Source organism: Pecten maximus, chromosome 5, assembly GCF_902652985.1.
Source record: "Pecten maximus chromosome 5, xPecMax1.1, whole genome shotgun sequence".
NCBI classification, from domain to species: Eukaryota; Metazoa; Mollusca; class Bivalvia; order Pectinida; family Pectinidae; genus Pecten; species Pecten maximus.
This window is the reverse complement of record NC_047019.1, coordinates 26,690,752-26,705,044: the sequence shown is the minus strand read 5'-3', so window position 1 is coordinate 26,705,044 and position 14,293 is coordinate 26,690,752. Positions and strand designations below refer to the sequence as shown.

The window sequence follows — 14,293 nt, the reverse complement described above, 5'->3', positions numbered from 1 at the left end:
ATTATGTTGTGATCTGTTAAAATGACGACAACCATTTGGCTGTGTTGTACTTTAATGTACAGGATAGGTACAAATGTCTCAAAAGTGCAGAAAATCTCTGAATATTAAGTGCATTGTAACCAAAATGGCTTCTGTCTTTTCTGTTATTTATGGGATGGCTATAGCCTGATGGGTATAAATAGTACTGTAGGTTTCCTGAGTATAAATGTTATCGATCCGATACAGAGATATCATCTCCCCCCCCCCCCCCCCTCCTCCATTTATAACCATGTTTCTGATTTATCAACATCTCTTGGGTCATCAGACCCCCATGATTGGGCGTTAAATCTGATTGCAGATTAATTACGTCAAGCAATTGAAGATTTTCTCATGAAAGACGATAGTTTGGGTTGCTTTCTGTAAAGAATCTGGTTTGTTGGAAAATGCTGTCCGTTTCCATGGATTCCTGAGAAAGGAAAAGAAAATTGATATTTGTTGTTACTGATGCATATCTTATTAGTTGAAATTGATTTTGAAGAACGTTGATGGAATTTTTGTCCAGAGAAATATGCTAATTGAAAGTTAAAGTTTTAATTGTTGTCGGTATAATTTGTGCAAATGTTTAAGGATTTTTTGTCTTACGTTTTAGTGCCAACATTTTACAGAAAGAGTGAAAAAGCAACAAAAGAAAATGTGATAAATGTATTTAACAGCTATCAGTCCGGATGCAGCTTGTGATTGTTTGTTGGAGTGTAATTAACGAGGGCCCATGCTTCAGTTGATAATACGAAATAATACATGCGTTTCCTTGGCAACTCTCTAAAACTTGATAACAATACCATCATGAATACTATGTTTAATTTAGATTGTGTTTTAACATGTGTGCTGGTTTGTCATTATTTTCTGGACATATAATCACGTTGCAAGTTTTTTTTTATTTTGTTGTTGTTTTTTTTGTACATTTTGCAGAAAAACACATTTTTTGTGCCTTTTGTAATTATTGCAGGTGTAGTAAAATATGGAGCTCTATGGTTAATTTTGTCTATGCTTCTTTGTCAATTTCAACAAAAATGGAAAAAAACCTATTAGAAGACAAATATTTTTGCTGTGGAAAATTTGATTTGTGTCTGACACATCTTGTTATACTGACACATGATTTCAATGCCATATGATTCACCATGGTATATGAGAATAGTATAGACCTCTCAATGTCATAAACAGGTCCCAAGGACCACTCCATCATGAGCTCGGATGACCAATGATTGACTTCCCTGGTATGATTGGTCAGTACTTGTGGAGAAAAGAAACGAGTTATTTTACGATTCTGGGACTTGTATCAAAATGGATCTAGGTCTTTCATTAATAGTCCCCAGAAAAAAAATCAATATGGCTCTTGTATGTTTAGTGTTTACTTAGCTGTTTATTGTGGTTCTCAATGCATGTATAATTTGTAGAGTTATATTCTAGCGCTGTATCTCCATCTGCCAAGCAACATAACAACAAGCATATTTGTTCTGTAGGACTGCTCCTTATCCGTTTCTATGGTACAAGACTCCAAATCTGAAGCGCTTGTTTTTGGTATCATTGACTGACAATTAGAGATACTTCTCTCCTAGTGACATATTGGAGTCGGTAATTAGCGAATTGTGTGTTGAATTACAACTGTAGCAGTGAAACTTAAACCTGTCATGATTGACAAGGTCACAGCAAGGTCAGATTAAATAAATGCAGATAAAGTAACAGATTTTGTGTGCTTATCAGTTGGAAAACTGATAAAAAACTGACAAAGGGAGCTTTAATATCTAAATCAGAAAGCATGAGGATTTTATGCAGGATGGTATTAAGGAATAATCATAGAAATATGCAAATATTGTGTAGGTCTAACAAGGGTCAACAAAGAAAGTGTCGCTTAGGGAAAAAAGATAAAACTTAACAAAGAAAAGCTTTTAATGTACAAATGCCTAAAATGTTTCTTGTTGCCTTTGGTTCAACGTTTGCTGTCAATTTTTAAAATACTCAGCTTTTTGGTGCATGATAGTTTGTACCAGGGGCTGTTTCTCATAGGTCAGTGTTTTATCTTCTGTAGGCCGTTTTTATTTTTCCCGGTGCAGGGCGGGGTAGATTTAGAAGGGGAGGTTTGTAGCTTTAAATATGAAACATTATGTAGGACAAAGTCTTTCTTTTTTTGTAACTTTTATATTCAGGAAAAAAATCTATGAGATATCTATCATGACTACATGGAAGATATCAAAATAGAAACACAAATTGGTAGACTTCCAAGATATAACCAAAATTTGACAGATTTTGATATGTGGAAGATTTTTTAACGCTAGCAAAACCTGTAGCAGAGCAATATGATCCTTTAGGTCTGGACAATATATAATTATCCATCCAGAAAAAAAAAAAATGTTAAAGGTAACATTTTATTCATCTCAGTTGGAATTTTGTGAATTGTTTTTCAAGTTTCCTGCAGATGTGTGCAAATAAACATGTATACATTTCTTGAAAAGTTGTGTTAGTGATAAAAGGAGATTGTTTTATCTACACAACATTCATAAAGGTTTCCCCAATAATCTCACGCAGTGATATGCTTTTCAAATGATAAAAGATCAAGTTTCGGCCATCTTGGCAGCCTCTCATACATACATATATACAGTGCATTCCACTTAATCGGGTAACGCATAATCGGGTATTTCGTTTAATTGGGTAAAATTTCAAAAACCAAAACCATTTTCTCTTAAATCATGTTAAAAAAATTCGTTTAATTGGGTTGGAAAAGTCGTATTTTTCGGTTATTCGAATAGAACAATCGGGACAAAAAATAGAAATGCTCCGATTTTCACGAAAGTCATCGCGTATTTCTTTAAGTTTTAGACATTTATCAACAAATAGTGTAATTTTGATGGTTCAAATGTCAAAAAACAGTTAAATATTACCTTAAACGGTAATGTTATGTCGGGGTTTTGTCATGTTCAGAACTGTGTTGTTGTTGATTCTGCCTCGTGTGGTTTTTCCCCAACAGGAAGTCGACTAAGAATTGTGGGTACAATTAAATGTTATTTTTAGAGTCAGCAGCAGGCAAAACGTAATGGGGTTTTAAAAGCATAATTAAGCGACTAGACAATTAAACTTTTACGTCTGGGATGTAAAATCTTCGAAGCAAAAACCCAAACAATATGTTTTTACCTGGGTCTGATATTGCTACAGATCGATTGATATCACCGCTTACTGTATGTGGCGAATCCAAAGTGAGGGGTTCGCCACGGGGAAATGTGACGACACCGATACACAGGTGAGTTAAAAATCAGTAGCGAGCAGTAAAAGGACAGACGCCCGACGTTAGCTCATAATTCCTATTCAGGTTAGGATTAGAACTGGTTAATAAAAACATTACATTGGATTTCGTGTTGTTTTATCAGTGACTGCCAGTGTCAAGTTCGTATAAATTTATACCACAGGAAACGACCTAAATAAACTCGGTTTCTCCGATCTCTGTGCTTTGGTAATTGGAAATAATATGGAATATTTTAAACTTCAAAGCGAACATAAGAATGTCTCTATGATAAACATAAATGATTTTAGATGTAATTGTCGGCGAGTCCTTAGATCGTATGTCAAATTAGGAACACAGGGATGTATGACCCCCCGATTTGAGGTGCTACGATTGTACTGTGCCGCGAATAAGAAAATCATTAAGGTTTTGTTATTTTAATACACATATTTTTATACAATTAGTAATAGTAATCTGACAATTTGACATCAGTAAAAGCACAAACAAAAACACCGTTTATTAACAATAATAACGCAAATATTTTCATCCAAAATCGACCCAAGTCTGACTACCATTACGGACCAAATCCAAGATGGCGACGTGCATTTCGGCTTATCGGGTAAGTCGGTTAATCGGGTAAAAAGTCCCCGCAAATAGGCAACCCGATTAAGCGGAATGCACTGTACACAGAAGTAGCCATGAAGCAAAGAGTTCACTACCTAATACATTTGGAGACTTTTTATCATTTTATTTAACAGGTTTCTTCCTTCCACATGTATTTTTTAGTACACCTATTTATTAATGTGGGTGTCTGCTCATTGACCTCAGAAGATTTTCCTATTTAATGGCACACCTCTCTGGGTCATTTATTCTGAGTAGAGTTACCTTCCCCTGAGTAGAGATATCTTCCCCTGAGTAGAGTTATCTTCCCCTGATTACAGCTACTTTCCCCTGAGTAGAGTTACCTTCCCCTGAGTAGAGTTACCTTCCCCTGAGTAGAGTTACCTTCCACTGAGTAGAGTTACCTTTTCCTGAGTGGAGACACTTTCCCCTGGTTAGAGTTACCTTTCCCTGAGTATAGAGACACTTTCCCCTGAGTAGAGTTACCTTTCCCTGAGTGGAGACACTTTCCCCTGGTTAGAGTTACCTTTCCCTGAGTGGGTATACCCTCCCCTGAGTAGAGCTACCTTTCCCTGAGTAGAGACACTTTCCCCTGACTGCTTCCCGATTTAGGGTTTACTTGTAATATTTTGAAATGAATTCAAATAATAGTATAGTTACATTCATTTCTCTTGTTCGCATATCTTATTTCAAAACAGATTTTGAAAGACACTTTGTCAATATCAGTGCTTTGGTTTCCATAAAACATGTTTGAAATCTATAAGTATATAAATATTTCATTACAAAATGGGAAATAAATTGATCAAATTCATGTCTGAAAACTATAGTGCAATTTTCATTACAAAGAATAATTGAAATAAAATATTGGATCGTATTCATGTTTAAGATGAATGAGACATTTGTGATGCATCCTGGTGATGGCATCAGTTGATCTGTTATAGCTAGAGATTTAATGAAATCCAAATTTCAAGCTTCTTCATAACAATCATTCACGTGTTTAAGGATTTTAAAAATAGTAAAACTCCAGCCTTTTGAAGATGTATTTATGTGATGTAGGGAATTTCATGACTTTGTACCACAGGAAAAGTTCCTTACCATGTCTTGTTTCCTAAACATTCTCTTACAAGAAGCTAATGTTCCTGAAGCCTGTTGGTTATTTCTTCTTAAGATGATTTATGTTGATCATCTATATTGTAATTAATTAAAACTAATGACTCTAATGAGCTGCATTGGAATTTATGTACGTAGGTAGTGGTTTTTCAGATAAATAAGACCACATGTACAGATGATTTCATAATGCTAATGGTCTTTGTAGTCAGGGATTTAATCGAGTATGAAAAACACATAAAGCTATATGCAGGCATGATTGAACTGGCAAGGCATCCATTATCAATGATTTTTCTGAAAGAGAAGTCAGTGAATGTGTTAGAAGATTATGTACTTCGCTCTTATATGCAATATTCTAGTGTTGTAGGTATCCTACACAAAGTCACAGAATTCAAGACAGATTCTGTATTTGTTACATATTCTTCAATGCAGAAATATTTATAATGCAGGCATTTTTTATGAGATACATGTATGTCAGTAATGCTATAGTATTTGATATGTTATCAGTATTGATTTTTTTTTCATTTTAAATAACAAAGCTGTAAAACCAAGTATATTTCAATAATAAGTGTTTTTTCCCGTATATGCTGTAGTGCTGTAGTACAGAATTTTAGACGCCTACTAGATTAATTTTCTGTCTAAGTTTAGCCTACTTGTAATGAGAATATCCTGTCTGAGTGTTAAAGATATATAGGGTTTCCATCACTTCAAGAGGATGAGTAAGCCCGAGTATCTAATTTGGATTAAAGAATATAAATCCAACCATGTAGGATATATCTGACAGCTGGTGGAAGTGTGAAATTTGGTCAGCACTTGAAGGAAAAGGGGAGACAATCATGTAAAAATAGAGATAACCATGAAGAGGAAAGGGGAGACAATCATGTAAATATAGAGATAACCATGGAGAGAAAAGGGGAGATAATCATGTAAAAATAGAGATAATCATGGAGAGAAAAGGGGAGATAATCATGTAAAAATAGAGATAACCATGGAGAGAAAAGGTGAGATAATCATGTAAAGATAGAGATAATCATGGAGAGAAAAGGGGAGATAATCACAACAAATTCATCACTCAAACTATCATGTAATTGAATAAAGAGTAACAGATACAGTTTTGTCAGTAAAAGCAAGCATGTAAATACTGTTGAATTCAAATCTGTGTGCCCCTCCCTGTAGGGAAAAGCTTCTCAAAATCAAAACTCTCTATGGCACATAATTTATCTATAACAACTAATTGCTTTGGTCACCTAGCTAGCATCTGTTGCTGAATGGGAAATTTCTTTATATGTGGTTATTCAAATCAAACTACTCATAATTATCTTCCCTAATCTGATGGCGATTTGCCTGTCAGTAGAAATGTTGATCACATTATAATTAGACTTTTGACGGATCATTACATTCCATGATAATTGTAAACTTCACAAAGGGATTATTTGCGACTTACAAACAGACAAACTTATCAAGCAGGTGGATAATTATAGTGGCCAATGGGAGTGTACATAAACAATATGACAAATTCATCCCAAGTTGATAGAGTCAATTGGTCAGAATTGTCTGTATGTAGTCCATCTAGGAAAAGGTCAATTATTCTAACCCAGAGTGCAACATGAGTAATTGTCCTGTGTGTAATTAGGAAACTGGATGATTCACTTCCCAAAAGTCAAGGTGGTGCTGGATATTGTTGTCATGGAAATCAACAAGAAATTTTATTTTCAATTTATTTGGGAATATTTGTAATGGTCAAAGGAAATTAGCAAGTTCTAAATTAAAATGTTACTAATTCAGATAATGTTGTGTAATGTTATGAAATTATTTATAGCTTTTCTGTTTAAAATTAATTCAGTTGAAGGACTAAGCAGTAGAAATATCACAACAGAGTTCAAGTAGAATCCACGATAGAAAGAACTGCAGAAATGGAGATGTTCCATTTTGTAAATGCTTAATTCAGGCAAATTTGAAGTACTGCAGATGGCTTTCAATTATTTTTTTGGCATGCTATGTGAAGGGTTGTGTCGACCCTGCAGTGGAAAGTGACACCAGGGTTTTGTCGAGTCAAACTGCAGTTGTGTCAATGTTAATTTCACTGATGACTACTGACACATTCTGTATACCCTCTCACCCTGATACTCTCTAACCAATGTATGTAATACTCTCTAACCAATGTATGTAAAGCCATTCCAAGATTTTTTCCCCTGCTAATGTCCCATTGGGAATGTACATGTACCTTTTTGTTAGACCATTATATAAAGTCAATTCTAATGGTCCTAGGTATCGCCATGGTTACAGACACAATTTGGCCATAGGTACGCTTTAATGATTTGATTGTTGGTACAATATCTCCACAGGGGATCATAACAACTATACATGAAGATAACCGTTTGATGCTTATAACCATTACCTACATATGTATTGTCTATAACTGTTCGAGTTACTGAAACAATAAAAATGTATTGACCATTGTCCAAGATCTGTGTCCGAGTACCTTACATGTTTGTAATCTACGTGTTGGACCCATTTGTGCGATATCAATCTTCGTTGTTACACATCGTTCAACTCTTTGTTTTTCTATGTAATCTTCAGACCAAGTGATCTTATATATAATCATGGTCGTAATCAAATTGAGACTATATTTTTGTAATATATTGTAATAACAAAACTCATGTCTGGATCTGACATCTAAATGGCCTGGAGTATTAATACAGATCGAATGTCATACCTCTGAATGTATTGACCCAGTTTTTTTTCTACCCTTTACCTCCACCTGTGATTATTTACTTTCCAATACTAACATTGACCCTGCATATTGGCCTGTTTGATCCCTTTGAGCTAGTACTGTTTGACATGATTTGCTTAAATGTATGGTTGTGTTGTAAATGATTACAATATGTTATTTATTGCCTTTATTTTAACCCAACTAATGTTTTTTCTCTTTCTGTTGATGTTTTCTGCTGCTCTGTAGGTCAAACGAGTAAGTACCCTGTGTTGTCACCCTGTACTATATATATACCTCATTCATGTGCATGCATAATCATATTGACCAATCACCATGGATGTTACAAATCCATCGACCAATCAATGAGGGTAATCAATTGGTGATGGGGAACAGACCTATTTACAAATCCTTGAAGATTTCTGTGATCATGGGTGTTCACTGAGATTGACCACTCAATGAGGGTTTAACAAGTTGGTATTTGGGTAGAAAAGTCTTGAGCATTTACTGGAACTCTTCTGAATTGAAAACTAAGTTGCCAATTTGGTAATACATTTTGAGAGATCAGGTTTATATTGGTGGACACTATTTAAGTGTAATTTATCATTACTGTTTTAATTGGCAATCTGATCATTTCAGAAAAGTTCTAGGTATGAAATGTACAGACTTCTTAAAAGAGTATGGTGGAATGTTCATGGATCCCAATTATTTTGTTTTTATTGGACGAAAACTTATATAAAACTATATTCAGGATTAAGAAGATATTAATCCATGTGTTTGTGTTTATATACCTATGTTTATATATATACACTCAGTAATTTATTTCCAAACAGGAATGCTAATCACATGCTCCTTTGACGCTGGACCAATCTAGTTTCAACTTGAATTTCATTTATTATCCTGGAATCTTGTGATTTTAGCTTAGACAATCACAGAAATTACTTCTTTACTCCAAAATTTTAGGGAGAAAAAACAGTTCATTGTGCATTTGAAATTAAAGAAATTTGAATTTTTCAGATTGAAAATTAATAGGTAAAAAATGTGGAATCATTTTTAAGAAAACATGCATAAGTTGAAATTTGTGATAATGAAACATTTTTTAAAGATACAGAATAAAATCCTGGAAATCAGAATTGATCTTGCAGGCAAACAAGATCTGCTATTAAAAGCTGTTGCTATTATATATACATACATGTACATGTGAATGCAGAAGTACAGATACATTACATTGTGGAAGAAATTGAGGAAATATATCTTGTTTTGGAATTACAATGTATCTAACTCACACCCTTTGAATAATGCTGAGCATCAATTTCAGATCAATTCACCAAAATAAATATTCAAGATGTTTTACTGTTTTCCATTTTGTGATTTATCATAGACCTAATTTTCTGTATCTCCTTGATTTATCGGCCACCATTTTCATTAATTTTCACAGAATTTAGTGGGAAATGTGATTTCATGCACTCTTCTTTGGCTGAGGTTTGTCGAAAATGTGAAAAGAAAAAAAAAATGAAAAATAAATATGCATTGAATTTCACATGCTCATGTGAACAATGAGCTTTTCTTGCAGATTGCATGCATACAGCAGTATAGCCAGATGTGTGTTTTATGCTGTGTAGGACAGGATGGATGAATTCTCAAGGATCTCCATTGTCAGCTGATCATAAATTAGGCAAAATTTAATGTCTGACTTAATTGAAATTCACCTCTATGGAATAAAACTGTCGTTACAGCATCGCCTTGTCACTATTAACCAGAAATAATGGTTAGAAATCTATCTCCTCACATCAGCTTTAGCTGTCTGTCTAAGAGGGGGGATACATACCTAATACACAAATTTCAAAAACTTAGGTTTTGTTTGTGTCAATAATTTATGTGTTTACTTTTGTAGATAAAGTATTATCAGGACAAGTTGATCATTTCAGTTATATAACTGTGTAGTTGGGATATGCTTCTGTAGGAAATTTAAAGTTTAAATTTCCCTAGATATAGTGGTTAGTAATAAATGTAGGTTTTTAACTGGTATTTCAGAATCAATTTTCTTTTCTTGGTTAGAATACCAGACTGAATATAGGATGTGCCCAGTGTTTCTCTAGCAATGAGTGCTAGACAGCATTAGTAGCCAGAAAAGTGTTTAACTTGTTCAGAATTTCACTGTACTACAACGTCTGTATGATACATTTTTTTCCTTACAACCACAAACAGAAGACCTTTCATGGATAAGAAACACACATGTTTTACATATCACTTGAGTCATGTCATGTTTACATACAAACCTTGATATACCTGGGTAACATAGTGTGAGGCTGCAGAGCAACCTTTTAACCTCTGACCTTTCCCTCTCATGGTTGAGATATTGCTAGTTTACACTAATCTTATATTAATTGTAATTAATTCCATCAGGGGGTTGGGAAAATACTGACAACTGTTAGAGGCCAAGTGATGGTGAGTTAGGGAATACTGACAACTGTTAGAGGCCAAGTGATGGTGAGTTAGGGAATACTGACAACTGTTAGAGGTTGGGTGATGGTAGGTTAGGGAATACTGACATCTGTTAGAGGCTGGGTGATGGTGGGTTAGGGGGTACTGACAACTGTTAGAGGCTGGGTGATGGTGGGTTAGGGAAAACTGACAACTGTTAGAGGCCAGGTGATGGTGGGTTAGGGAATACTGACAACTGTTAGAGGCCAGGTGATGGTGGGTTAGGGAATACTGACAACTGTTAGAGGCTGGGTGATGGTGGGTTAGGGGGTACTGACAACTGTTAGAGGCCATGTGATGGTGGGTTAGGGAATACTGACAACTGTTAGAGGCCATGTGATGGTGGGTTAGGGAATACTGACAACTGTTAGAGGCTGGGTGATGGTGGGTTAGGGAATACTGACAACTGTTAGAGGCTGGGTGATGGTGAGTTAGGGAATACTGACAACTGTTAGAGGCTGGGTGATTGTGGGTTAGGGAATACTGACAACTGTTAGAGGCTGGGTGATGGTGGGTTAGGGGGGTACTGACAACTGTTAGAGGCTGGGTGATGGTGGGTTAGGGGGGTACTGACAACTGTTAGAGGCTGGGTGATGGTGGGTTAGGGGGTACTGACAACTGTTAGAGGCTGGGTGATGGTGGGTTAGGGAATACTGACAACTGTTAGAGGCTGGGTGATGGTGGGTTAGGGAATACTGACAACTGTTAGATGCTGGGTGATGGTGGGTTAGGGGGTACTGACAACTGTTAGAGGCTGGGTGATGGTGAGTTAGGGGGTACTGAGAACTGTTAGAGGCTGGGTGATGGTGAGTTAGGGGGTACTGAGAACTGTTAGAGGCCAGGTGATGGTGAGTTAGGGGGTACTGAGAACTGTTAGAGGCCAGGTGATGGTGAGTTAGGGGGTACTGACAACTGTTAGAGGCTGGGTGATGGTGGGTTAGGGAATACTGACATCTGTTAGAGGCTGGGTGATGGTGGGTTAGGGAAAACTGACAACTGTTAGAGGCCAGGTGATGGTGGGTTAGGGGGTACTGACAACTGTTAGATGCTGGGTGATGGTGGGTTAGGGAATACTGACAACTGTTAGAGGCTGGGTGATGGTGGGTTAGGGAATACTGACAACTGTTAGAGGCCAGGTGATGGTGGGTTAGGGGGTACTGACAACTGTTAGAGGCTGGGTGATGGTAGGTTAGGGGGTACTGACAACTGTTAGAGGCTGGGTGATGGTAGGTTAGGGAATACTGACAACTGTTAGAGGGTGGGTGATGGTGGGTTAAGGGGTACTGACAACTGTTAGAGGCTGGGTGATGGTGAGTTAGGGAATACTGACAACTGTTAGAGGCTGGGTGATGGTGGGTTAGGGAATACTGACAACTGTTAGAGGCTGGGTGATGGTGGGTTAGGGAATACTGTATGTGGTGTATGTTTGGTATATCAGAGTGGAGTACATACATGCCTGACTGGTAGATCACTTAACAGAATGTTTATTTGTATGGCGTATCTAATGTGTGTTTTAACAGAAACCGACATAACTGTATGCCAAAATTCAGCTCAGCTTGTCTTTTAGATGTATACCAACATACCACTAACATACCTAGGATACATTTTAATTCTATTCTATTGGATGGTTAGTGATTATATTTCCTTTCATGACAAAAGCTTCCAAATTTTCTAGCACTGGGGATTTTTTTTTTTTTTTTTAATGCAAAAAAAAAAAAAACTGACGTTATAGGTAACTGTCGAAAGATAAATACACTGTTAAGAATAGATTTGACTGTGATGGTTTGAAATGGGGCGTGCTTTTCTCGTCTCATTTCTTCAACGGCCAAAGTCATACATTCTCCAACATGAGACGCCCAGACACCATTTGGTGACTGCGTGAAAAATACATGACTACTTATCCATAATGGATGTCTGGAGAAACATGCGATTTTCACAAATGTCCGTCCAAGTGTCTGAACACACATTTGACACGCTGACTGCATTAATATTCAAAATTAGATGACACTTTCTGGACCATATCCAGTCATCCATGTTTTGGACAGATTATCACAGGATCTACATCAGATATGAAATGTTGACTTAAAGTCCTAGCAGGGCTCGTAGCCAGATCCATTTCGACTGGTTATGAAACACCTGACAGACTTTCAGACTTTTGTAATTTCCGATATCTATACAGATCCTAATAGGTATCATTAAGGATGTATTACAGCGAATGGAAAACAACAGGACTCACAAATTATGTTTCCTCTTCGTCCTTTAAGACAGAATTATAACAATAGCACAAATGTCAAGATGTCTGCCCATTTTACTGATATACGAGTGTCTATGCTATATATTTTCTCAGAAAAAAACATTATGGGAATTGTAGTGTGATTTTGGCTTTTATTTTCAATAAATTTACATCAATAAACTTGTCTGGGTAACTGTACCATCTGCCATAGAGGTTATAGTCTTCGGCATTAAACAAGAACAAAATTGCTGACACTGCTTGTTCTATGAAAGTAAAGGTAATTATCTAGGAACTGCATGCCTCTGAGCTTTGAATTCAGGAAAATAAAATGTGATAAAGACGATGGACTGCATATTATAGGCTATCTGTTTGGTAACCCTAACTCTAGCTGCAAGTTGTTATTTAAGTCAATTTTATTAAAAGGTTTTACTACTAAAGACACTGCTCTATATATATTTTCACCTGAATAAAAACTTAACAAAGCAATTTGATTGGACAGTTATACTGCTAAGATGACTAGAGGGATCAATAAAGAAAATTGGATTTTGCTGCAGTTCACGAGGCTGTATAGATTAACACTGCTAAAACTTTGAAAGCATCTCTACGTTTACTGAAAACGGCATGTGCTTTATGTAATAGAACAGTAGTAACATCTCATAGCACTCTCACAACAGTGCTAATTCAGTCTTCTCAAAAAGCTTCATTTTTGATAAAAAAAAGCTTGCAATTATTAATATTTTTTTTATATTTCAATCCTCCCTTTACCTGATGATGAATGACGGAAGAGAGTTAGTCACGCGACTTTCTATTTTTTTCTTTCTCTACAACAAGGGTTGTCATGTGTTACGAATCACAGAGACGTTGACAGGACAAAGAGACAGCCAAATCGTCGTCTGCTATGCTTGAATGTGCAATCTGGCAAAGCTGTCTTCCCTAAATTTTCCTGCAGCAGATCACACAAGTTTTTGTCAGTCAGCAATTATGCCAAATCGTAACTTCCTTGTAAAGAGATGAACACTTTCTCCACCCCTCTTATTTTTACAGTATTCAAGTGAGATTCATATTTTTGGTTTGATGCCAATGGCAGATTTTGCATATCTTGTCCATAATGTCATTTGCTTTTCACAAGTTACCTCGAGTAGTTTTTTTTTTTTTTTTTTTGAAAATGATGTTTCTGACTCTAATAATGACCTGTAGATATCCACAGTGGCACTGAAATGTACATCAGAGCATCGGGGAACTTAATTCAATGTCTGTCGCTATGGTTGTTTAATGCACAGCTTGACAACAGTTAAAATGCTTTGGTAACGTACTGTTTTCCATATGTTGAGGATTTGTTTCATGTCTGAAGTTACTTATATATTGGCGCAGTCTTAATGAATTCAAAACAAATGTGGTATTAGACATATCCACTTTATTACAAAAACAGATATAGAGTTTATCAGATCTGGGAAGAAATAGACATGAAATTTGCATGGCAGTTAGAAGATATATAATACTGTACTAGTCATGTCCGATTTTACACCGGATTTTTTATTTATTTTTTTTGAAAAACAAACGCCATGCCAAGGCACTAAGACCAGATGGGAGAGAAAAAGATAAGCATCGTGAACCATACTAGAACATTTAGTCACATGACTGCACTCTGACGAGTGTGCAGTTTGATCAGAAGTTTGATGTGTCAGGGGTCATATGCGACTTGTGGTTTCCTGTGATTGGCGCTGGCCTCTGCTCGTGGGGAGAGAAAGGGACAGATAAAAAACATGTTTCTTGTCGGCCGCCCCAAGTGGGGTCTATCTAGGGCACACAGCAGGATTGTAAGAATTCACCAGAAACAAAACCTGAGTTGAGAATAAATTTAACTCCATTGAGAATTGGATAGTGCTTT

At 36.2% G+C, this 14,293-nt stretch overlaps 1 protein-coding gene across 1 annotated transcript in view; it reads left to right on the top strand.

Moving 5' to 3' along the window:
- Window positions 1-14,293, top strand: part of LOC117327693 (neuron navigator 2-like) — a 229,054-nt gene that overhangs the window by 177,559 nt on the left and 37,202 nt on the right. The window contains 1 exon segment of the mRNA XM_033884802.1: window positions 7,938-7,946. Within this exon segment, the coding sequence (XP_033740693.1) occupies window positions 7,938-7,946 (9 nt within the window).